At 34.2% G+C, this 23,397-nt stretch overlaps 3 protein-coding genes across 6 annotated transcripts; 1 reads left to right on the forward strand and 2 right to left on the reverse strand.

Moving 5' to 3' along the window:
• The first annotated feature begins 1,875 nt into the window (after nucleotides 1-1,875).
• On the forward strand, nucleotides 1,876-6,684 carry LOC143915173 (tubulin beta-4B chain-like). The gene is made up of 12 exons (XM_077435648.1): nucleotides 1,876-2,389; nucleotides 4,233-4,344; nucleotides 4,422-4,544; nucleotides 4,626-4,727; nucleotides 4,801-4,928; nucleotides 5,006-5,173; nucleotides 5,260-5,374; nucleotides 5,455-5,525; nucleotides 5,603-5,742; nucleotides 5,818-5,977; nucleotides 6,319-6,420; nucleotides 6,507-6,684. The coding sequence occupies exons 1-12, from the start codon at nucleotides 2,333-2,335 to the stop codon at nucleotides 6,567-6,569; spliced, it is 1,341 nt and encodes a 446-aa protein (XP_077291774.1). The 5' UTR covers nucleotides 1,876-2,332; the 3' UTR covers nucleotides 6,570-6,684.
• Nucleotides 6,583-14,835, reverse strand: LOC143915174 (uncharacterized). 3 transcript variants are annotated; one of them, XM_077435649.1, is made up of 7 exons: nucleotides 14,625-14,826; nucleotides 14,410-14,519; nucleotides 13,529-13,585; nucleotides 11,734-11,887; nucleotides 11,554-11,635; nucleotides 11,332-11,480; nucleotides 6,583-7,308 (listed from the first exon to the last, which is right to left on the reverse strand). In XM_077435649.1, the coding sequence occupies exons 2-7, from the start codon at nucleotides 14,503-14,505 to the stop codon at nucleotides 7,073-7,075; spliced, it is 774 nt and encodes a 257-aa protein (XP_077291775.1). In that variant the 5' UTR covers nucleotides 14,506-14,519; nucleotides 14,625-14,826; the 3' UTR covers nucleotides 6,583-7,072. The 3 variants fall into 3 exon arrangements, with proteins under 3 accessions (XP_077291775.1, XP_077291777.1, XP_077291776.1); XM_077435651.1 differs by having other exon boundaries at nucleotides 6,656-6,904; nucleotides 14,625-14,811; XM_077435650.1 differs by lacking the exon at nucleotides 6,583-7,308 and adding an exon at nucleotides 7,489-9,539 and having other exon boundaries at nucleotides 14,625-14,835.
• A 2,297-nt stretch (nucleotides 14,836-17,132) lies between these two features.
• On the reverse strand, nucleotides 17,133-21,570 carry LOC143915332 (solute carrier family 25 member 44). Of its 2 annotated transcripts, XM_077435938.1 has the most exons (9): nucleotides 21,346-21,570; nucleotides 21,133-21,260; nucleotides 20,752-20,983; nucleotides 20,533-20,684; nucleotides 20,369-20,458; nucleotides 20,172-20,288; nucleotides 19,801-19,987; nucleotides 18,517-18,644; nucleotides 17,133-18,429 (listed from the first exon to the last, which is right to left on the reverse strand). In XM_077435938.1, exons 3-9 carry the CDS (start codon nucleotides 20,912-20,914, stop codon nucleotides 18,235-18,237), a joined length of 1,032 nt encoding a protein of 343 aa, XP_077292064.1. In that variant the 5' UTR covers nucleotides 20,915-20,983; nucleotides 21,133-21,260; nucleotides 21,346-21,570; the 3' UTR covers nucleotides 17,133-18,234. The 2 variants fall into 2 exon arrangements, with proteins under 2 accessions (XP_077292064.1, XP_077292065.1); XM_077435939.1 differs by lacking the exon at nucleotides 21,133-21,260.
• Nucleotides 21,571-23,397: the final 1,827 nt, after the last annotated feature.

Genomic DNA, 23,397 nt, shown 5'->3' on the forward strand with positions numbered 1-23,397 from the left:
GAAACAGTGATATATAAAAAATAAAACGCGATAAGAGAATAAAGTCAGCCGAACGAAAATATCAAATACACTCATTTTCTTCTTTGCAATTGCGTCATTTAGTTCACAAACAGTATTAATTTATGTACTTGCATGCACATACTCGCGTCATTTGTATAAAAAAATTATGAACGCCATCACTGCCTACTCAATATTTTATGATAAGTTCGCCATTTTGTATCTTATTAAAAACCGGATCAATTAAAGTATACATATACGTTTTTATATTTACCTCAACGTGAACTATCGTCTGCATAAATTATTTCTAGCATTGATTGGTACTATTTTTACGGAAAACGTCGTGCGTGTACCGAAGCCAGAGACATATCGATTCCTGAAATTTCGCAAATTACGTACAGCGGTTATCAGATTGAATGAAAAAAAACGTTGAAAGTAGTGCAGAAAGTAAATCAATATAAACCGTATTTTAGCTACTTTCACATACATACGTTGGACGACAATGCGCCATAAACGAGTTCTTTTATAACGTGGTAGTATTCAAATGTGTTATTGTTGAAGTTGCAGCATCTGAAGGAGGAGACCTCTGGACTCCTACGTTCAATAAACACGCGTCCTTGATCCGACAAACGCCCACTAAAAAAACATGTCCTAAAATTTCAAGTGAAAGCGGTAAACATGGCACGAAATTCTAAAGTATTAATTAATTGGGCACAAGACGCAGCGTCCATTTCGAATTTTAAAAATTCCAAGGGCTTAACCATTGTACATATTTAATCGCAGAACACATCCTAGCTTATGATTTCGAGCAAAAATCAAAATACAACAATTTATTTCATCATTGGGATCAACAATAGTGTCGTTTCTTATGTTCACTTACGAAACTCAATACATTTTTCGCGTAGCTTTGATGCAATACTGCGGACTGGCTGTTAAGTCACTAAACTGAATTGTTTTTACTAATTAAAAAAATATGTTATTTTTACTCTATCATATCATATATATAATATCGCTATTATGTGTGTTGTGCATCTGCATTAACGCTCGCTGTACTATAATAGTCGTTTCGATTCGACATTCATATGTATGTACATCACAGCTAAAACACTGCTAACAAAATGTACGAATACATTATCAAAAGAAAAAAACTATATATATACTGTTTGCTACTAATGTTTGAATATTCAAATAAATTTAAATAAAATAAAACTATTCAAACAAATTTAATAAAATGCTTACTATTAGATTGGCCATGTTTAAGCGGATTATATTACAAATAACGAGCGAAGCCGAGTAAAAACACTAGTTGCGTATAATAATAAGTAATCGAAATCAAGACTGAAACAGGAATCGGAGCTGAAAACGGGACTCGGAATCGGAGCCGAAACCGAAACCGGAATCAAAAGCGAAATCGCAGTCGATATCGATGCACATAATAACTAGTTTTTTTTTTAAATCTCCATACTTTTCGATGCACTTGCAAATTCGTACATACATACATCCAGTATGTTTTTATGGTTCGGTGATTACTAGTCAAATGTGAACCGGTCACAGGACAACTGGTCGCTCTAGATCGGTCACTCGTGATCATCCGTCACGCTAAAACTGGTCACACCCGAAAATTGGTCACGAAAAAACTGGTCACACCCAAAAATTCGAGCAATTTTTAATTTTTGGGTGTGACCAGTTTTTTCGTGACCAGTTTTCTTGTGACCAGTTTTAGTGTGACGGGTGATCACGAGTGACCGATCTAGAGCGACCGGTTGTCCTGTGCCTGGTTCACATATGGATATGACTAGTAGTCCGTTTACCGTTTTTATATACATTATTTTAAATTGGACTCTTTTTGCAAGGCTTTTTTTTCCTTACCTCCTTTACGTTTCACATGGCTTTCGTGTCAGTTGTCATTTTTATCTCTTATCCGATCGTTTTCATACTTTGCCATATTGCTCATTTTGGTCATCAATACACGTTAATGTATCGTCTGCCATTATTCTATATTTCACTTCGATCATTACATGTCCGCAGCTGGTTAACATTGATTGTTAACCAGCTGCGGACAATGCTTAGACGAGATTTGACGTGTTAGAACCTACAGGATAATATCGTCGAGAGCAAAATTTTGAATTGAAAAATTGTGAGTGTGTAGTGTTCGAAATAGTCAGTGGCCTCGGTCCGCAGTAATAACGGGACTGTGCGGTGGACAAGTCGCCTCTCGCTCCCGCCACTCTCTTTCTTCCGCAACGTTCCACGCTCTTCCATACGCAGAGCGCACAGCGAGGAGCGCAGAGGCTGCTTTCGATTCGTTACCCCAGTTCACACTCGTCGCTCGACTATGAGGGAGATAGTCCACTTGCAGGTGGGGCAGTGCGGCAACCAGATCGGATCGAAGGTAAGAAACGCCTATTTGCCTATTCGCCCAATCGCCCATTTGCCCGGTGGCAATACGAATGCCATACCCATACCCATACCCATACCCACACTGCTCTGCGCGCGGCTATTTATATATCTGTTTTTGTCGTTACGTGCGCAACACACCGACTGGCGACCTACTTCCTCGTGTTTTCATCTGCAAACGTACACATCATCAGTTCGCATTTTCGAATTGTTACATTATTTTACGTAACGGTTTTTATCTTTGCCGCGCGTAATCTCATAATCTAAGTTTCGAGGCACGCGCGCACCCTCAACGTGGGAATTATTTCGTTCACCTAATTGAACGCTAGGGTGCGCTCGCATCGCGCGCTTTGTTCAAATTCAAAAAACAATCGAAATTGAATAATTAAAAAAAATATATTCTTTTATTTTTTTTCTTCGAAATTAATAACTGTTGTATGTGTGCGACGAAGGATGTAATTTTCAGCAATGGCCGTTTATGTGCATATTTCCTGTTTTTTTCACGTTCGTTTAAATACGTATAAGGAAACGAATGACGCTATCCCGCCTCGCCCACTTCTGTAGCGCAAAATTCGTCTTAGTCACGAACCGGCGTTAAATTCAATTAAACTTAATCTCAATTGAACATAACCTAGCTTTGAGACGACATACCAACGAACGCGGTCGGCGCATATAACCGGCGAAAAAATATTTTTTTATGTCATCATTGCATATCGCAATACCATTTTAGGTGTGATCGATCGTCTTTTGAAAAAATATCCCGATGACCTTGAATAGACCACTCGGTATTGAACCACAGTCTACATGACCAAAATGATTCCATATAAGTGCTCTTCAAAGGCTATCTTTTTTAAATGCAAAAATACAATTTCTATATCGAATCAATGCAGCTATCGAACCATACTTTCAGTCAATACGTTAAAAATTTTGAAATTATTTACATTACACATTATGTACACATGTATTTCCCCGAACAACGTGTACATTTGTTTCAACATCGTTGATTTTTTTATTATTTATCTTCATATTTATAAAAGCGGCAGAGGTAAAAAAGATTTTCAAACCTATTATAATCTTTCATTAAGATAGTGGTAATGTATTTAATTTGAATTTCATGTACATAATTAGTATAAAAGGATTTCTACATTTATGCTCATAATCGGCACAGCAATGTTTAACAAGTAATTTTGTTTATTCAATTGCTATAAAGCGTTTTTTAACGGTGATGTCTATTTATTTTAATTTATATCAGGAAGGAATAACAGGTAACTCCAAGGGGCCTTTGTACATTTGATACAAGTATACAAAGTAAATATATATCAATTAACATCCACGGAGACATCTATGGTCAAATTTGTAAATTTGCGGCATTTTATACAGTTCCGAGAAATTCGAGATTGCTGAAAACTCAATGTTTGCGAGAAAATGGATAAGGTTGCCAATTTTTTGGAACTGTTTCAATGAAAATCAGATAAATTGACAAACTCTGATAGAAAACCAGTGGGATTTGAACCCGTGATCATTTTGTTCAAAGCCTTATATGCTACCATAAAAGTCAAGACAGGTTCAGTAATGTTTTCTTGACGGTTGAGTTGGTTTTTTTTTTTTTTAATATTTTGAAGAGGTCTTTGACCTTTGAGTTATTTAGGCCTACAAATGCATGTTTTCTATCTTGCAGTACGATCAAAACGAACCTATTGTACTTTGTATTTTACCGACGCAATAATGAAAATAAAACAATGGCAATGGAACAATTGATGTTTCCCAATCTGCATAATGTTGTAATTTTAATTTTGACTATACGCTTTATTTTGAAACATTATTTTTTTTTTGTTTAGTTTTGGGAAATCATATCGGATGAGCATGGAATTGATCCCAATGGATACTACGTTGGAGATAATGATCTTCAGTTGGAGAGGATCAACGTGTATTACACGGAAGCGAATGGAGGTAAGCTTATTTTTCATGCCAAATGATGTTGTATAGAAGCGGAAATTATTTATTAATTTTTACTTTTACAATTTTAGGCAAATATGTGCCCAGAGCCATATTAGTCGACTTGGAACCTGGCACGATGGATGCTGCAAAGTCGGGTCCATTCGGAAATCTATTCAGACCGGATAATTTCGTATTCGGACAGAGCGGAGCCGGTTAATATAATAATATAAGAAAATTATGCATAAGATTATACGTGAGAATTGGGTCGTCAGTGTTATTTTTATATTCTGTAGGCAACAATTGGGCCAAAGGTCACTATACCGAAGGTGCAGAATTGATCGAATCTGTTATGGACATCATGAGGAAAGAGGCCGAAAATTGTGATTGCTTACAAGGTAAATTTGAAGTTTTAACTGTGACTGAGACTTAAAAAATAACTGTCGGTATTTATCGTGTGATATTTTTTAGGATTCCAAATAGCTCATTCTTTGGGCGGCGGTACCGGTTCAGGAATGGGTACATTACTTCTCAGCAAAATCAGAGAAGAATATCCCGATAGAATTATAAACACATTTTCAATTTTTCCATCACCCAAAGTAAGTCGATGAGTCATACAAGGTCAATAGTTTACCTTGTAATAATAATGATATTGATTAATAAACCTTCTTTGTAGGTATCCGATACGGTAGTAGAACCATATAACGCGACACTTTCAGTACATCAATTAGTTGAAAATACTGATGAGACGTTCTGCATTGACAACGAAGCTCTGTATGATATTTGTTTCAGAACTTTGAAATTAGCTTCACCAACATATGGCGATTTGAATCACCTTGTTTCGGTAAGAAGCTTAAATATTAGTTTTGAAATTCAAGGCTTTCATTGTTGCGTAAAGGATTTCTACTTATACATGTGTGTAATTTGTAGATGTGTATGTCAGGAGTTACGACATGTCTACGATTCCCTGGACAATTAAATGCCGATTTGAGAAAGTTGGCTGTCAATATGGTCCCATTCCCTAGACTTCACTTCTTCATGCCAGGTCATTACTTTTTACTATTATATGAAAGCAACTTAATGATCATTTAAAATTGAAAATTAACAGTTTTGTTTGTTACTCAGGTTTCGCCCCATTGACGGCGAGGGGTCTACAACAATATAGAGCGTTGACAATTCCAGAATTAACATATCAAGTGAGTAAAAAATTTATAATGTTATATATGCACCTCATTCTTGCAAGTATATTAAATGTTTCCGTTATTAATTTTAGATGTTCGACGCAAAGAATATGATGACAGCCTGCGATCCCAGGCATGGTAGATATCTCACCGTTGCTACAATATTCCGTGGTCAAATGTCAATGAAAGAAGTCGACACACAAATGCTCAATGTTCAAAATAAGAATTCTGCGTAAGTGTTTTATCAGAAAACGAAAATTTATAAAAAAAAAATCGTTTTAATGAAACTATTTTATATATTTTATAGATACTTCGTTGAATGGATTCCGAATAACGTTAAGGTAGCTGTATGTGACATTCCTCCCCGTGGTCTAAAAATGTCAGCAACATTCATTGGAAACAGCACTGCCATTCAAGAAATATTCAAAAGGATATCTGAACAGTTCAATGCCATGTTCAGAAGGAAGGTAAATGGTTTTCCTTAGTGATAGATAAAAAAAATACTATTCAATTAATCATTCGATTGCTTTAGAATAAAAATAATAACTATACCAAGAAAAATTTCACAGACGTTTGCCACTTTCAAGTTTCAAAGTTATTTATAGTTTTAATACAACTCTAATTGGAAACTGTTTCTTTGAAGCTGTATTATAATGTTCAAAGTCATTAATGAGACGTACGTCTTGTAAAATTTTTTAGGGTGTACGTCGCTCTGTCGATCGGTCTCTCCTCGTGCTCGTCCCCGGGGCAGGGTAGAGGTGAGCCGTCGTATGAGAAAAGTGGTTTAATTCGAATAAATTTTTTTAAGGCTTTCCTCCATTGGTATACGAAAGAAGGCATGGATGAAATGGAATTCACTGAAGCCGAGAGTAACATGAACGATTTAGTTTCTGAATATCAACAGTATCAGGTATAAAAAAAAATTCTCTCAACATTGAATACTATATGCAAATGCCAAGTGTGTTTCGATTATTAAACGCGTTATATATTATGCAGGATGCACCGGCAGAGTATGACGAACAATTCGAAGAGGAAGAGTACATCGAAGAAGGTGCATGAGAAGTGATTTTTTAGCCTATGTGACTATGTATAATTAATGTATTGTAATTATCCTTTAGTTTAACTGCTTAAGAAAACAAATAAATACGCAAACATTTTTCATTAATTGCTTATTAATATAAAATAATTTAATTTAATACCTTTAAAATCTCAATAATAAAAAATAATTAAACATAAAAAAACATATTATTCTTTGCCCGTCATGATTTTAAATTCTTCATAGCTTATGAAACCATCTTTGTTTAAATCGATCGTTTCCAGCGATTGATCAGCTACACTTGCGAGTTCTTCATCAGTGTGAATATTCTCCATTTCTTTCACTTCTCCCGCTTCATCTGTGAAGTAAACATTGGATAAAATGCACACCATCTTGATTAATACCACAATAAGTATGGACAGACAATCTGAAGACGTAAACATAAACTGGAGATAGTTAAAAAGCGATACTATACATGCACAAAACAAAATACACTATCTACGTATATACTACAACGGAAAATTGATTATTCGGATGTGTTGAGTTGTTTTTCACGTTTCTTCGATCTCCTTCTCTTCTTCGTCACTTTCTCCACTGATACTTCAGGGTTGTCTTCGGTTTCTTGAGCATTCCGCACCATCACATTGTACTCGATCCAATCTACATAACCGTCTGAATCCAAATCGGATTCGATCAATATGTTGTCGACGAGATTGGCGAGGGTCTCATCAGTCATCGGAGTGTTTTCCTTCTCTTCTTCACCTAATTACACATTGTAAATTTAATTTGACCCATTTGAGAAGAATAATATTGGAAAGCGTAAGCGTCAGAGGTTTAACGCGATATAAAAACTCACCATTAAAGCGCAATCTTAAAGCTATCCATTATCCTCGTTAATAGTAAAACGATTAAATAAATGTAAAAAAAAAAGCTTAACTATTTCGATGTATACAAATTGTGATTATAATCATTTATTTTTGCACCAATATTCTATTATTGCTCGCTGATATGATTAGTAAGTAATATAAAAATTTAATCATTAGTTGGAACTATTTCCCAGTCTATCCATTGCAATTCTAAACTCTTCATATGTTATGAAACCATCATCGTTGAAATCGGCCTTCTTCAAACCTTCGTCAGCCCTCTCCGAAAAATATTCATCTGTAGCAACCGCAATTTTATTATCTTCACCTGCGGATTGTGAAACAGGGCAACAGATAAATATTGCACAATTGATCTCAAGTGTGCAAACAAACAAAGTGCAAAAATTGATTCTTATGATGTTCCTTCAGTTTATTTACGAATGATATTTTAACAAACATTTCCAAAGTTTACATGTATTTGTAAAATATTGAAAAACCAACCTATGAACGTAAAAGGTTAAAAAAAAAAACAACAGAAATCGTGAGATTAGTACATACATACATACATACATATGTAGATGACTGGCCACTGTATTCGTTGATAAAAATTTGTGTTAGAATTTCGTCTGAGATACAATACAATTTCAAGATAAAATTAATGAATATTACAATCTCAAAAATCATTATATGAATATAAAACAATGTTAAAAATTTGTGACTCATATTGACGAACAGGAATGTTACTTTTAAACATTAGAAATAAATTCATAATTCACTACTAAATCATTTTGTAATAAAATTACGGTCAATATGTTTTATACTGTGGATCAATTTGTCTAAAATCCTCATTTTCATCACAACACATTAACCGCAACATTTACACAACACATACATACTCAGTCTTAGAAATTACAATGGAATTATATAGAAATTACAAACATGTGATGTATTCTTGAACACGAGTAAAAACTATTTAGTATTTGAACAATTTGGCAATTATTTTCATTAAATTTGATAATACGTATTTGCATTTTTTTTTCTCTTTAAGGATAGCTTAACTATGGAAAACCTTATATTTTAATTGATAAATATTTAAGAATATGCACTTTCAACTAAAAAATGTATCGAATACTATAAATTTGACAATATCTGAGTGGATTTATAGCAATAATTTACATAACATCGGAAGACTAATAAATAGTATTGCAATATAGACAATTTTACACCAAACTGTTTTAACATAGTAAAATAAAAAATAAATCAACAACACCTACATTTACAACTTAATATACATACATAAAATAAAACAAATATGTCATAAAAAAAACTTTTTCACAACCAAAAGTAGTCGATGAAAAGAAATAATGTATTCCTATATATTATATATCTTTTGAATCCTTTAATGAAAATAAATAAACAAATGAAAAAAATTTGAAATTAAAATCAAACAAAAAAATCTTACAATAATAACAATCGCCAGTAAATTTCTTTACTGGCAAGTTTAATAAAATTTGTTCCCAGAAAAAGTTGACGATTTTTGAATAAAGAAAAGATATGATAAAAATCGCAGTGTACTTCAATATCATCTACAGAAAAAAATTATCTCAACCATAATAGAGATCAACAAAACGGATTTAATCTTAAAATAGATATTTTTCAAATAGCAATTACAACTTCGTAAATGTACATAAAAAAATAAATGCCTGTATGTATGTCAAATAACTTCACTCTGAATCGTAACGTACATAGAAATGACGTTTTATTTAACAAGGTTCCAAAAGGAGCCTATTCTGAAACCTCGCTAGACAACACAGCATTAATATCACACACTAGTATTACACACCCGTTCACGAAATTTGCTAATATGTACACATCGAGAAACAGTTGATCACATTTTATAAATTGAGTTGAGATTTAATCAGATCGTCGACTAGTTCTTTCCAGTTTGTTGAGCTTGAGCCTTCTGTTGCGCCCTGACAAACTCCGGATAGTCAATGTAGCCGTCTTTGTTTCCGTCGTCCATGTTTAAGATCGGATCTATCAAACCGATCAGTTCTTCGTCTGCGAATATTTTCTCTTCGACCGTGGGCGGCTTAGTTTCAGATTCGTGGTCGTGCTTTGAACCTTGTTCTGATCGTGAGGATATAAAACCAAACCCAAAATTCGCAGTGATTAATGTAAACAAACAATACATAAAATGGAGCCATACATTACCAACGTTCCATGATTATATGGTTTAGTTCAAACGGGGCGAGGTTGAAAAGCGGGCAATCAGCCGATTAAAGATTCCACAGCGATTACCACGAATAGGATTGCAATAAAGAAAAACAACACACATAAATAACACGGGAGCAAAAAACAAATAAAAATTAAAACATGTCAAAATATTAACCACAACCAAGAGTTAAACAAACATTAAAACAACATTATTTTAGGACTAAAATTTATCTTTTTATACATATATAAAGACTATGACAGAATGGCTAAGAAAATCAGAGAACGTATGCACCAAGTGACGCATAAATTTATTAAATTGCATGTTATATATTATCATTGTAACAAAGTTATTGTAGATTGCTTCAGCAATCGTATATATATATAATATCGCTGTACTGTCTGTCTGAAATAATGCTCGCCGTACTATAATAGTCGTTTCGATTCGACATACATATGTAAGTCACAGCAAAACCTCTGCCAAAACGTATATACGAATACAAAAACAAAAGAAAAAACCTCTATATATACTATTTGCTACCAATTTTTCCTCTTGGCAGAGAATTAACCGCCATATATTGAAAATTTATTTTTTATATTGTTTACATGTAGGTAGGTAGGTGGTTTATACTTTTTTTTTCATATGAAACAATTAAAAATTCTACCGCGTGGGGATCGAACACTTGACCGACGACACATTTCTTTTAATTTTTTTTATTTAATAACTTAATATGCCAACACCCATGCGTTGATGTCATCGGGTACAACACTAGTTATATATAAAATTACAATTCAATCAATAGTCGAAATATGATTTTTCTGTGGAATTTTATTTAATTTTCATATGAAGACAATTTAATATACTATCCTTATTAATTCAATTCAGATTCGTGTAAATACGAGTAAATAATAGTACGAGATTTTAGCTCGCAATTTTACTGATTTAAAATTCAGCACACTTCCAACTAATCCTTTTAAACGAAAACAAACAATAGTGTGGCCAGAACACTATCCTAATAAACATGTTTCAATAGAAAATACTCAATGTAAAATAGTATTAACAGTGGGAAAAAATCCCAAATGAAGATACGTAATTTTGGCTTTGGATTTGAACTGGACGACTACTTAAGAGAGATTTGAAAGCTGAAAAGTACTACAAATGAAAGATAAAATACCCGACTATAGATTCCAATATTCATTTTAGACAGGAAATTGACAAATTTTGAGATGTCGACTGAACAACACCAAGATATAGAAAAATCGCTCGATTTAAAAAAAAACATATCTCCGAATCTCGAGCCAATCAACATTTTTTATTACCAGATTCGTGTTCACTGGGCATAGATCTATAAGAAAAGTCATATCTCGTCTCTGAACCAAAAAAAAGTGGACATTTGTCGAACAGTGTAATCTATCAGAATACTAAATAACACATCTGAATTTTTCGAATTTATGATGACCTTTACTTTCAAATCACTCTCATTAGCAATATTACCATTACAGACGTGTCACCTTTGAATTTGAGTCGATTAATTTAAATGTTGTGAAAGTCTGTCAATAATGAATCCAGTATTTACTTTCAATAGAAATAAAATACATATACAGCCATGGACAAATGTATTAGGCCACTTGTAAAAAAATGTACAATCCTCTGAATTTTTCTTAGCCAATACTAAATATCACAATTCAAATTCAGTCCATGTCTTACCGTGCCAATGAATCAACGATTTGATCAATTCACATCCATCTAACTTATTATTGTTATCAGCGTCGTGCATTTTGAAATAGTGGAATTGTAACTCTTGTTCAGACATTTTACTCGTGTCTATAGGAACGTCCATATGTTCTTGTATATGTCTATAAAATAACAATATAGTGAAATAAATATAATATAATGAATACCATTTTAATTTTCAAGCCGAACACTCACTGTTTTTCGTGTTCAATATTTCCCGGATTCAAGAGCTGAGGATTATGATGACCGGACTGGTGGCCTTGGTGTTGGTGCATTTCTAAAACAGTACAGATAATTAGTGACGAGGCGAGACAGCGAGCATTTGAATAATTTAGTCGCACTTAATATTCTTTTGTATATGCAAATGCAAATTACGTTGATGAGGCTGTTGCTGCTGTGGGGGCATTTGTTGCTGCTGCTGTGGGGGCATTTGTTGCTGCTGCTGTGGAGGCATTTGTTGCTGATGAATCTGTTGTTGTTGTTGTTGGGGTATTTGTTGCTGTTGCTGATACTGCGGCTGTACGGGAACCTATTGAAAATTTTATTTCATTTGATTGTGAAACAATCCAATTGCACATGAAGTGTATACTTAACCTCGATTACCCGGATTGTTAACAACAAAAACAAATTTTACTGCTTTGAAATGGATACCATAAAAATTCGAAAATAAAACAGAAAAATGAGTCGGTTGTACTCAAAGGACGTTTATTTCTTGAAAATTTGATTGCGATTTTAATATTTATTTTTAATATCACCAATATGGAAAAGAAAACGTATTTTATTATCATTAAAAGACAAATTAGATATAATCAATGCTTTAAAAATCTGATATGGCCATATCACGGCGAAAAGGTTGAAGATAGATTATGGTAGCTTGCAAGACGTCACCGTACCCAAAATTGTGGATATTTGATACGCATTGAATACGATATTTTATCTCCAACGTAATGGCAGACGATACATTAACGTATATTGATGACCAAAATGAGCAATATTGCAAAGTATGAAAACGATCGGATAAGAGATAAGAGATATAAAAAATGACCCCTTACACGAAAACCATGTGAACTGTATAAGAGGTAAGTAATAAAAAGCGGTATCTTAGGTCGTTTTTTGTCGAATAAATATGGTTTTGGATTAAAAATGGTCAACGATCTCAAAGTGAAAAAAATATAAAGTTTACTGATATACTTATGGAAGCTGAGAGGATAACGTTATGAAAAAATAAGGATATGAAGGAGTCGAAGAGTGGATTTTTATGTGGTTCGTTCAAAGACGATCGTCTGGATGGCCAATATCTGGTCCATTATTGTATGAAAAGTATTCGCGATTTGGCAGCTTCAAAATGAACGGTTACACGACAATTGCTGCAAGTCCAAAATTTTCAACGACAAAATGTACCCGAAAATTAGCGAAAGTCAATGAAGAGTGAAGGCGAGAGAAGAACGGATGAAATAAAATGTTTAGATAATCTGCAGTTCATACGCTTAGAAAGTATTTTTTTTTCAATTTGAATAAGTAAATATTGGATACGGTTGAGAACAACTGTCATATATACTAATTTAATAACGCCCGCGATGTATACGATAAAAAGTAAATAATTCATTTGAAATAAAGAAAATTTTGGAGACGGTTGAGAAGCCCTGACATATAAACTAATTCAATGTAATCTGCAGTTCATACGCTTAAAAAGTTTTTTTTTTCGATTTAAATAAGTAAATATTGGATATGGCTAAGAACCCCTAACATTTAAACTAATTCAATGACATCTTAAAATGCGGTCTCCGTTTTGTTTTTTGACATTTTGTCGCTTGAACATTATTTCCGTGGACATTTTGTCGCGTGAACATTTTGTCGCGGGTACATTTTGTCGCGTGAACGTTTTGTCGTGGGTACATTTCGTCAGTGCACTAATTTTAGGGTACATTTTGTCGTTGAACCTTTTGGACTTGCATCAATTGTCGCGTCCCCAAAAAGAACAGCTAACTTTAAGCAAAAATCCATAATTGAATTTCTTAATAAAGAATAATTTAATAGTAATATATATGTAGGTAAATGTAGACAAATAAAAATTATTAGTGATTTTTTCGATTATCCGGATTTTTCATTATCCAGACTACCTTCATCCCCAATTAGTCCGGATAATTGAGGTTTTACTGTAATTATATACCTGATGGTGCTGCACCGGTACTTGGTGTTGCTGTTGGATTGGCACATGTTGCTGTGGCTAAAATGCGAACAAAGAAATGAATAAATATTACAATCATTGCATTTCCATACCAATTATATTTCAATAATCTTGATATTATGGACAAACACACGAAAACATAAAATTGGATTAAAACATATAGATTTCTAAACTACATCCTATTACAATATCTAAATATCCCTGATAGTCTGATTTTTTATTAGCTGTTGCTTGATGAGATTCTTATTGGATCCAATTTATCTATACTCACTTAAGTTGTATAGATACGGACATGGCATAAGCCGTTTAGGGTAACAAATAAACATGTATACCTACAATGTCCTACTTAACTTACATACACGGCTTTTGCTTTTGCTTTAGGTCATCGACTTTAGAGAGTCTTTAATTAATATTATGTATTAGATGAATTATGAACATTCATATGGATTGTAAATAGGTTTTTGAGCTCTTTTTCCTATTATGCTGTAGATTAACATTAGAATAATATAATACTATGATTACTAACCAAATTAAATTAAATTGTAAAATTGAAAAAATGATCAGTAGATCAGTAGCTATTAAAATAGATATAAGATGTATTGTGAACATAATTTCGTAATAATAAAAAGCATTTAAAAATCAAAAAAAAAAAAAAATACACGGCTTCATAAAAATATCACATTATAAATAAATCAAAAAACACATTGCTGGAAAGTGAAAGTTTATTTGTATAAAAACATTTTCCAACAGGATAAATAAATTTTTAAATTTTAGATGAAAGGTTTTCGTGAATCCTAGGAAACATATTGAACGACAGTACTGGTCACAAGAGGGTAAAATCGTCGAGAGAATAAAATTGTCACCTGATAGTGCTGTGGTGGAACTCCCGGAGCCACTCTCTGACTTAGACTCCCCACGAATAGGCTTGCAAATATTACTAAAGCGAATTCCACGTTCATTGTGAAAGTGCTATCTGAAAATATACACATATGTGTGTATTATTTCGTGCGTGAAGTACGAACATAGGAAAAATAATATATCTGACAGGTGAAACGATCAACATGCGAATGTTACATACGTTGATGAGTATGACGAGAGGGGAATCAAACTCGAGCCTCCTGCGAGGAGTAGAATAGAATGGGGACGATCCACACGTCAAATATTTTGTAAACAGATGCTGCTCGCACGCCACCGGCACACGTGGCCGTCAGGTGCGACAGGTACACGTCACCTGCATCTGTCTCGCTCTTATCGCCGTCAACGTCACGCGAATGAATGAAACAAAACATACGGCGCGTTTTCAGTGCTGCCAGTGCGAATAATTTTTTATTAAAAAATACATCCATTTTTTGTGCAAATGAACCGTCAATTGATTCGCGATTCACCCCTCATTTGGGTTCAGACAGATATTTTGTATGCGTATTCGCGATTTTCGTGGCAATTATCATTATTTTTCTTGATAATTCTTGGCCTGCTGGTGTTCATTTTGGTAGATTTAAAGATTGGGGAATGAGCATTAAGAATAAAAAATCGAATACTAATACTACTTCTATGTCTGCCACAGACGTTGTTTCATCAGAGCTGCGCCCAAGTGTTTCATTTGCTGATGTTTGTACGGGAGCTGCTAGATGTTTGAAGCCTGATATTAAAACTACGTCTGCAAGTATTAGTGAATCTTCTATGGAAACGGTCGCAGTGACGTCGATGTTTGCCTCTTCTCCTACATCTGCCTGCTCAAATGGTCCTGATAGTCGTGATTCTGTTGTGACTGTGTTGGCTTCTTCTTCTGCTTCCTCTTCCGTTTCGTCTCCATTGGCTCAACCTCCGTTGGCTCAATCAAAACTGCCATTTCTTGTCTCAAAGAAAGTCACGCGCCAAACTGGGAGACCGAAAATTGGTAATTTATTACCAAAATGTACGAGGTCTCAGGACAAAGCTGGCTGCGTTTAATTCAGCCGTTTCTACTATTTGTGATGATATGGTAGCACTAACGGAAACATGGTTGACTTCATCATTTTTTGATGTTTAACTTTTTGATTCTTCCTGGAGGGTGCATCGTCGCGATAGAGTAGATCGACGTGGTGGTGGTGTATTATTTGCTTGTCGTGATTGGTTTCGGTCAGTCCGGATGACAAATTTTGAAACTCTATCTGGTGAGGACTTATGGAATTCATAACTTGAAAATCATAATCGAGAAAGAATATTACGAAATACAAATACCTTGTAAACATAGAATGAATTCAAGACGATATACGATATATAGTAATAATAATTATTATTTTTAGTTGTTTGTGTATATATATGTTTGGTTTTTGTTATGTCTAATTTATTATTTTGTTTCTTGTCTTTTCTGTTATATTTTTGACCATTGTGGCGCATTAGGAATTCCTGTAATGCTACAACGGTCCAAACTTTAAATAAATAAATAAATAAATTATGCTGAATGTGGTTTTTTCATTTTTAATAAAATGCCCCGTGAAAAATGTTTTACTTTGATGGCAAATGAGGGTGAATGGACTACTAGTCATATGTGAACCAGGGTTCGGTGATTACTGGTCACAAATTACTCGTCACAAAGTCACTAAAATCTCTATAACGGAACATCTGGCAGCCGAAAAGTCCATCATACTAACGATAACTATCATAGTAACGAGAACTTGAGTGCCAAATATTATGTATTCGCGATTTTCATGGCAAAAATTGTCTTTGTGACCACCCCAATGTGAAGAATAGTCCAATTACCGTGAACCAGTCACAGGACAACCGGTCGCTCACACCCGAAAATTGGTCTCGAAAAAACTGGGCACACCCAAAAATTCGACCAATTTTTAATTTTTGGGTGTGACCAGTCTTAGTGTGACGGGTGATCACGTGTGACCGATCTAGAGCGACTGGTTTACATATGACTAGTAGTCCGTTTACCCTCATTTGCCATCAAAGTAAAACATTTTTCACGGGGCCTTTTATTAAAAATGAAAAAACCACATTCAGTATAATGATAATTGCCACGAAAATCGCGAATACGCATACAAAATATCTGTCTAATAGTTACTCTTGATAAATAATAATAATCGGTAATAGCTCCCGATATATGGAATTTTCGGGTGCTAGATGTTCTGTGATCGAAATTTTAGTGACAAGTGCGAGATCACTTTGTGCGGAATAATCACCGAACCATAAAAAGAACAATCAATGGTGAATAAGCAGAGCAATTTTTACGTTTTGGAAGGGTTTGTAGTAAAAAGCAGCCAATCATACAGCGAATCAAACGAATAAATTTATTATTCAGTAGATTGTATATTGAAACATTTTTATTTGTATATGTAATTCTGTGCATTCTGGGCAGTAAACGGACTATTGCGCACATTGCGATAGCGCGCACGACAATCGTTGCCACAAAAATCGCGAATACGGAATATCTGGCACTCGAATTCTCGTTAGTACAATATTTCGCGATTGATAGAATTTTTGGGTGTCAGACGTTCCATGATCAAGATTAAAGTCATTCTATTTCATTTTCTTATTAGTCACTCGCTACCATTGTGTAGATTAATTTAACTTAAATGAAATAAATAAAACATTGTTTTAAAGCAATATTATATTTTGTAAGATTTTTTTCATGTCAACAAAATAGAATTTCAATTATAAAAAAAATATACGAAAATGAAACATAACATCAACAATAACAAAAACGTCAAGACCAGACATTATTATTTCAACAAGAATAAATATAATATATGTAAGACATTTTTCCAATTTGAATCTGTCTTTACTTAAATGAACATAGTATGTAATTAATATAAATTAAATACGAACATGCTTTCATAAGCCTTATAACCACTATGCCAACATTTCATTCTAAATTTCCCTACTAACGATAAACTTTAGCTTTCATTTCCTAATACTATTTGTCAACATACAAATATATTTGATAAAATCTTTTGCCATGCATATAATAAATTTTGATAAAATGCATTGTGAATTTTTAAAAAAAAGCAAATAAAATGAACATTTCAAATTTCATTCAATAATATAATTACGTTATAGTTTAGAGACATAAATCAATTACAACAATTTCTTTAAAAAATTCGCATTACACTACTTTTAAATATGATACTAAAATATCTTTCATATTATTTCATCAACGTAAACTAGTTATATCACAGAAATATGTGTTTTGTTTTAATTTACCGAGCACTATATTTGGTTTTGAACAAGTATTGTACATACATATTATTTATTATTAGTAATAATACGGTACAAAATTGCAAATGAGGTAACAGCGTAAATATCTAATGTGTAAATATCTAATGTGTAAACATTATTCATACCTTATTTGTAACTATTATTGCTGCATTAAATGAACAGATTTGCGATATTTATCAATTTGCTTACAAATTCAAATATCACATTAAACATTTTCACTATGATTATATGGTAGATTTAGCATAATATATTTTACAACATTATAGTTTGCTACGCTTTTCGATTTACTAGACGCTAACAATAAATAAATAACACCGTTATAAATATACGCAATGTATGCTCAATGTAAATATATGTATATAAATTTAATGTGTGCATTAATTTAAGTATTTGTTTTAAGTCACCCGTCAATGATTGAGTGACGGGTTTCATTGAGCACTGAATTTAATGCACTTTTGTGAATTGGCCGTTTCGTTACGGTATCACCATCGAACGAGCAAACGATACTGATCGTTGACGGCTAGTCTTTTGATAGTTTCGTAACCGAGGATAATGCTGAAGGAGAAACTAGCAGATTGAACTAAACGGGCCGAGATTCCTTTGGCAAAAATACCATTCGCACCTTCTTCGGCCCACAATTCTTTAAAAGCGGTGCGCATCGAATCCAAACGTTGGACCTGAAAATGTGCAGAAGTTTTTAAATTATTGATGCATGTGGATATAAACACTCTTACACTATTCATATTAAAATGAACAGCACGTACTTGCAATCTAGCTCTAATTATATCTAAGGGATTAGTTAATATTGTCGTTGTGAATCCTCCGAGAGTACCCGATATACATTGAATAAATAGGTAAGAGAACCAATCAGGACAAACCGTGAGTAATTTTTCTGAAAAAAAAAAGATGTACATATATACATAATTCATATATTCTAACAATAGGTATGTAATAATAGGGATACCAGAAAATTCGCCATTATTCTCAGTCAACTTTGAATCAGTCTACTTACATCCGTGGTCGAAGAAACATCTTGGTGACTTATTTTTTTTGTAGAGCGGTTTGTTGTCTTTATATTTTGACCATAAAATATATATTTTTTTAAAAGGTAAAAATGTCTAAGCCCGAAATCGACGACAAACATATGCACTACACCATGTTGTTGTTTTTTGACAAAGGATTGAACGCAATCAAAGCCACGGAAGCCATCAACGAAATTTATGGCGATGTTCTTACAGTGAATAGATGTCAATCCTGGTTTCGAAAATTCAAATCGGGTAATTGGAGCCTGCAGGACCTCTCTCAAAGCGGAAGACGTCCAAATTAAAAGCACTAGTTGAATCTAATCCATGTCAAACCATTGAAGAATTAAGCCAGACACTTGAAGCTTCATGGTCATCGGTGCAATTTTATTTGAAAAATATTGGAAAAGTAAATAGAGCTGATGTTTGGGTTCCGCACGAACTCTCCCCGGCTAACAAAGAAGCGCGCATCAATACGTGCAGCCCTTTGCTTTCGCGACAACGAATCCGCCCTTTTTTGCATCAACTTGTAACGGGAGACGAAAAATGGGTCAGCTACGACAACATGAGAAACAAAAAACAATGGCTTGCGAAAAATCAAACACCGATACCAATACCGAAAAGAGGATTTATTTTACACAAGGTCTAGTTGTGTGTATGGTGGGATATTAATGGGATCAATCACTTCGAATTATTAAAACCCGGTGAAACAATAACGGCTGAAGTCTACTGTCAACAATTAGATGGATTAAACCAAAAATTAAAATCAAAACGTTCGAGTTTTTCAAAATTTTTCAAATAATGGTTTACTTCCCGGTACCCTAATATAAGGAATAAATAAACAAAATTATTCAGAAAGAATCCAACTCGCACAAGTAAGGTATCAACAATACAGTTACTTTATACTATTATTTTGATTGTTTTTTTTTTTGATAAAAAAGATTCTGGAAGTCGTTATGGTACAAACATTGATGTGCACTTTTCTGTAGTACTAGGTCTGATTATAAATGTTAAAATTCAACTTACCCTGATACATATGGTAAAACACCCACCACAAAGCAGAATTAGGAACGTAAGCTACTAAAGATGCGAAATATCCACGATAGAATCCTCGGAATCCGTCTTGTTCGTATATTTTAGTTGCAATATCACACGTCAGTCGTAATTTGGACTGACCTGGATATAGTTTTATACCGAGAGGATTCATACCCATCTGAAAGAAAGCCGAACATAAATGTAATACGAATTGTAGTTTATAAGGAAATATGTTTTTTGCACAATGGATTAAAAGAGGTAACTATTTCGATTGTTTCAGTTGCATTAATACTGACTATATTTGCATTGTATTTAATATATTGTATAATTGAAAAAAAACTTCTACATTCGTATGTACTTACACCACCATTAGATTTATTATTTGCGAGGCCTAATACCATGATGTGCTGACTGAGTACATCAAAAGGAACGATGATTGTTTGGCTCACTAGAGATGCACATCCACCAGCAACAAATGTCTAAAATTATAAATATAATATAAAATAAAATTCTAATTACATTATGTATGTAAGTCTTAATAAATACATATTTGACATACTTTTATTTGAAGATTGAAATCCCTGAGGCCGAGTACATGTCTGACACCTTCGTACGTAGATATATAAAATATTCCGGAAACTATTTGGGGCTGTAAATGGCGATAAATATGAATAAATAAAAGTAAAACATAAAATTTCACTAATACAAAAAATTGGGACTCACTGAAGAAACCCAAAATCCTCGATAAAGAGCACCAACTCCACCGCTTGCATATATTTTTCTGGCCGCATCGATCATACCAGAATATGCATCTCTTCTTCTTTGTATTTGAAGTTGAGTTTTAATTAATGTCAAAGGGTAAAGTGCACATCTAACTGCAACCGTTAAACGTGTTCATTAAGACTGTCGTTCTATTTAAATTATAGTACAATTAGAAATTACCAGAAAAACTGCTCAACATTGACAACGGGAAGAATTTTCTTTTATCCATCATGTCCCATTCGATCGTTGTGATCATTTGAGGTGGAGGAGTATCTACAGTCGCCATAGTGACTTTATTCACATGCCGATTTGACAACGGGCTGTTGAATTTATTCACGATCATCGGTTATAAAAAACGGAAGGTTTTTGTGAAAAATAATAATAAATTATAGCGATACGGCAAATATCCCATCTGAAAAATGAAAAATATCGAACATAGATAATTTTAATTAGTGAACACAAGCACATGCATGATCTTGAATGAGTGCCAATAATCAAGAATTTCAATTGAATATGATGACTTAAGATGTAATGCAAGTTAACACAATATCTATCGCTTACTTTATGTTGTGAAATGGATATTTACAATGAGTCATTTGAGTGGCTGCAATATGTGACAATAGCGAAATTTAGGCGACGCATTGAAAGAGATCTCTATTGTTGTTTGCACAACTTAAAAGTACGTCATACTACAAAAAATGAAGATAACAATATAAATAGTGTGACAGATAATACTGATGTGTGAGTGTAGTTAGGTTAAGGTCGTGGCCTTACTTTAAGGTTACGAGCGAGAGCGATCGAAAGCGAGAGCGAAATCCCTCAGCGGGACAATGAGATGACGAAGGGGTGCGACATAGTCGAGGGCACAGCCCCTTCCACGCTGAAATCACAAAACACCACAAAGAACAAGCGCTCGACGACACAACTCACAAGTCCTTCCACTGACAGTTGGCCCCTACTTTTACACACACACTCTCATACCACATGACGTACGCGCCTAATCAAAACGACCATCTATACGTGCATGACAATTATCATTTGTAGTTTGAAGGTTTCAAAATTCAAGATTCCTTATCCATCTATAATCCATCCACTGTTTATATTACTTCATACTTCTGTAGAGATATAGCACGACTTGTGATATCACCTATTTCCCTCATCGAACTTAATCTGTACAAATGACATCATCGTGTCCTCTTCTCGTACACGAAAGTTAGCCGTGGCCGAAATACTTCGTCCAGCTTACCCATAAAGGCGATTCGACTCGCTCCAGATACGCAATCACGAGTACACGGGAAATCCCAAGGAGCTACGCAACTACGCATCAAACATCGAACACAAAGGAAGACCTCGACCCCGTCAGAATCTTCCAGAACGTGATCTCACCAGCCCAGCTACGCGTTGCTCAAGCAACACCTTTATAAACCAGTGCATCATCCCCAGATGCCAGTGAGCTTCAGGAACTCGACCTAGCTCGTTCCAGTGAATCCTTTACCTACTTCGCTGTACATACAAATACACCTGTATTAATCGAGTAATAAAGATCCTCTTCAAAATTCAACTAAATTTCCATAGGCTGACCAGCGGTCCAAAACCTTCAACCCCCCTATACTTCTATGTTCACATTTACATTACTTCCTTCACATATTTAATTTGTAGTCTATTTAATTAATACTTTCTTAGGTTCCATTATTTATTCTTGTTTATACTTTTTCTAGCTACATTAGCATTTCATTATTTTTGAATTTACTCTGTAGGAATACAATACAGCTTGTACGAGCTTTCAGCAAAGCCAAAGCAATCATCTATTCGCTCCAGATAAACAAACCTTGAGTTCAAGAGAACAACCGAAATAGCATAAATCCTATTACCCCATAAAACACAAGGCACGCAACCACACAAAGGATACCCTTGAGCCTGGAAGAATCTTCGAGAACGAGATGACATCACCTCACCCATATCCAGACCACCGACAAAGGCGATTAGACTCGCTCCAGATAAATAATCATCAAGCAACCTTGAGGCACAGCCACACAAAGGATACCCTTGAGCCTGGAGGAATCCCCGGAACAAGATGACATCACCGTGCCCATATATAAACCAGTACAGCAGCCACAGACGGCAGTTCAGTCAGGTTTTCCCCTAATGCGGGCAACTAGCCCACTTCCCCGTGAATTTTCTGTACTGAAAATAAACTTGTATACTGAAGAAAATAAATTTTCTCTGTTATCTACAACGAGTTTCCATAGGCCGGGTTATGGTCACAACATAACCTCCTGTCCTATAACTCTATGTACTATACCAGCTACTGTATATATATCTTTCACCCATAAACATATAATGTTACCGAGAAAAATTGTTGTACCTAGTTATCAAGTTCCATAGGTTTGTGAGTGCAAAATACGATGATAAAAGTTCCTTCTGTAGATATTCAATTGGTAAATGGATTATTGCGCAAATTGCGATCGCACACATGACAATCGTTGCCACAAAAATCGCAAATACGGAATATCTGGCACTCGAGTTCTCGTTAGCACAATATTTCGCGTGGATAGCTTTCGATTGATGGAATTTTTGGGTGCCAGATGTTCCGTGATCGAGATTTTAGTGACGTGCGCGAGATCGCTTTTTGCGAAATAATCGCCGAACTATTCAATTGCAGTAATTCGCTTAAATGCACTCTATTGTAATTTCACTAGGGTGTATATCAAATATATTAAAATAAGAGATAAGTCAATTTTTATTTGACTATTGAGTATTTAAACTTTCAGTTATTTATTATTGATTTTATTTCATGTTTTGTAACTTGAAATATTACCAAAATAT

The sequence above is a fragment of the Arctopsyche grandis genome, chromosome 8 (genome assembly GCF_051622035.1).
Source record: "Arctopsyche grandis isolate Sample6627 chromosome 8, ASM5162203v2, whole genome shotgun sequence".
NCBI lineage: Eukaryota > Metazoa > Arthropoda > Insecta > Trichoptera > Hydropsychidae > Arctopsyche > Arctopsyche grandis.

Excerpts from the sequence above, each read along its gene's own strand:
- LOC143915173 (XM_077435648.1), top strand. The coding sequence starts at position 2,333 with ATGAGGGAGATAGTCCACTTGCAGGTGGGGCAGTGCGGCAACCAGATC. Across the intron at positions 5,526-5,602 it reads TTCCAGAATTAACATATCAA|ATGTTCGACGCAAAGAATAT; the intron begins GTGAGTAAAAAA and ends TATTAATTTTAG. Across the intron at positions 5,978-6,318 it reads ATGCCATGTTCAGAAGGAAG|GCTTTCCTCCATTGGTATAC; the intron begins GTAAATGGTTTT and ends AATTTTTTTAAG.
- LOC143915174 (XM_077435649.1), bottom strand. The coding sequence starts at position 14,505 with ATGAACGTGGAATTCGCTTTAGTAATATTTGCAAGCCTATTCGTGGGG. Across the intron at positions 11,888-13,528 it reads TACCGGTGCAGCACCATCAG|GTTCCCGTACAGCCGCAGTA; the intron begins GTATATAATTAC and ends AATTTTCAATAG. Across the intron at positions 11,481-11,553 it reads AATATTGAACACGAAAAACA|ACATATACAAGAACATATGG; the intron begins GTGAGTGTTCGG and ends GTTATTTTATAG.
- LOC143915332 (XM_077435939.1), bottom strand. The coding sequence starts at position 20,914 with ATGATCGTGAATAAATTCAACAGCCCGTTGTCAAATCGGCATGTGAAT. Across the intron at positions 20,459-20,532 it reads GAGGATTTTGGGTTTCTTCA|CCCCAAATAGTTTCCGGAAT; the intron begins GTGAGTCCCAAT and ends CGCCATTTACAG. Across the intron at positions 20,289-20,368 it reads ATTTCAATCTTCAAATAAAA|ACATTTGTTGCTGGTGGATG; the intron begins GTATGTCAAATA and ends TTATAATTTTAG.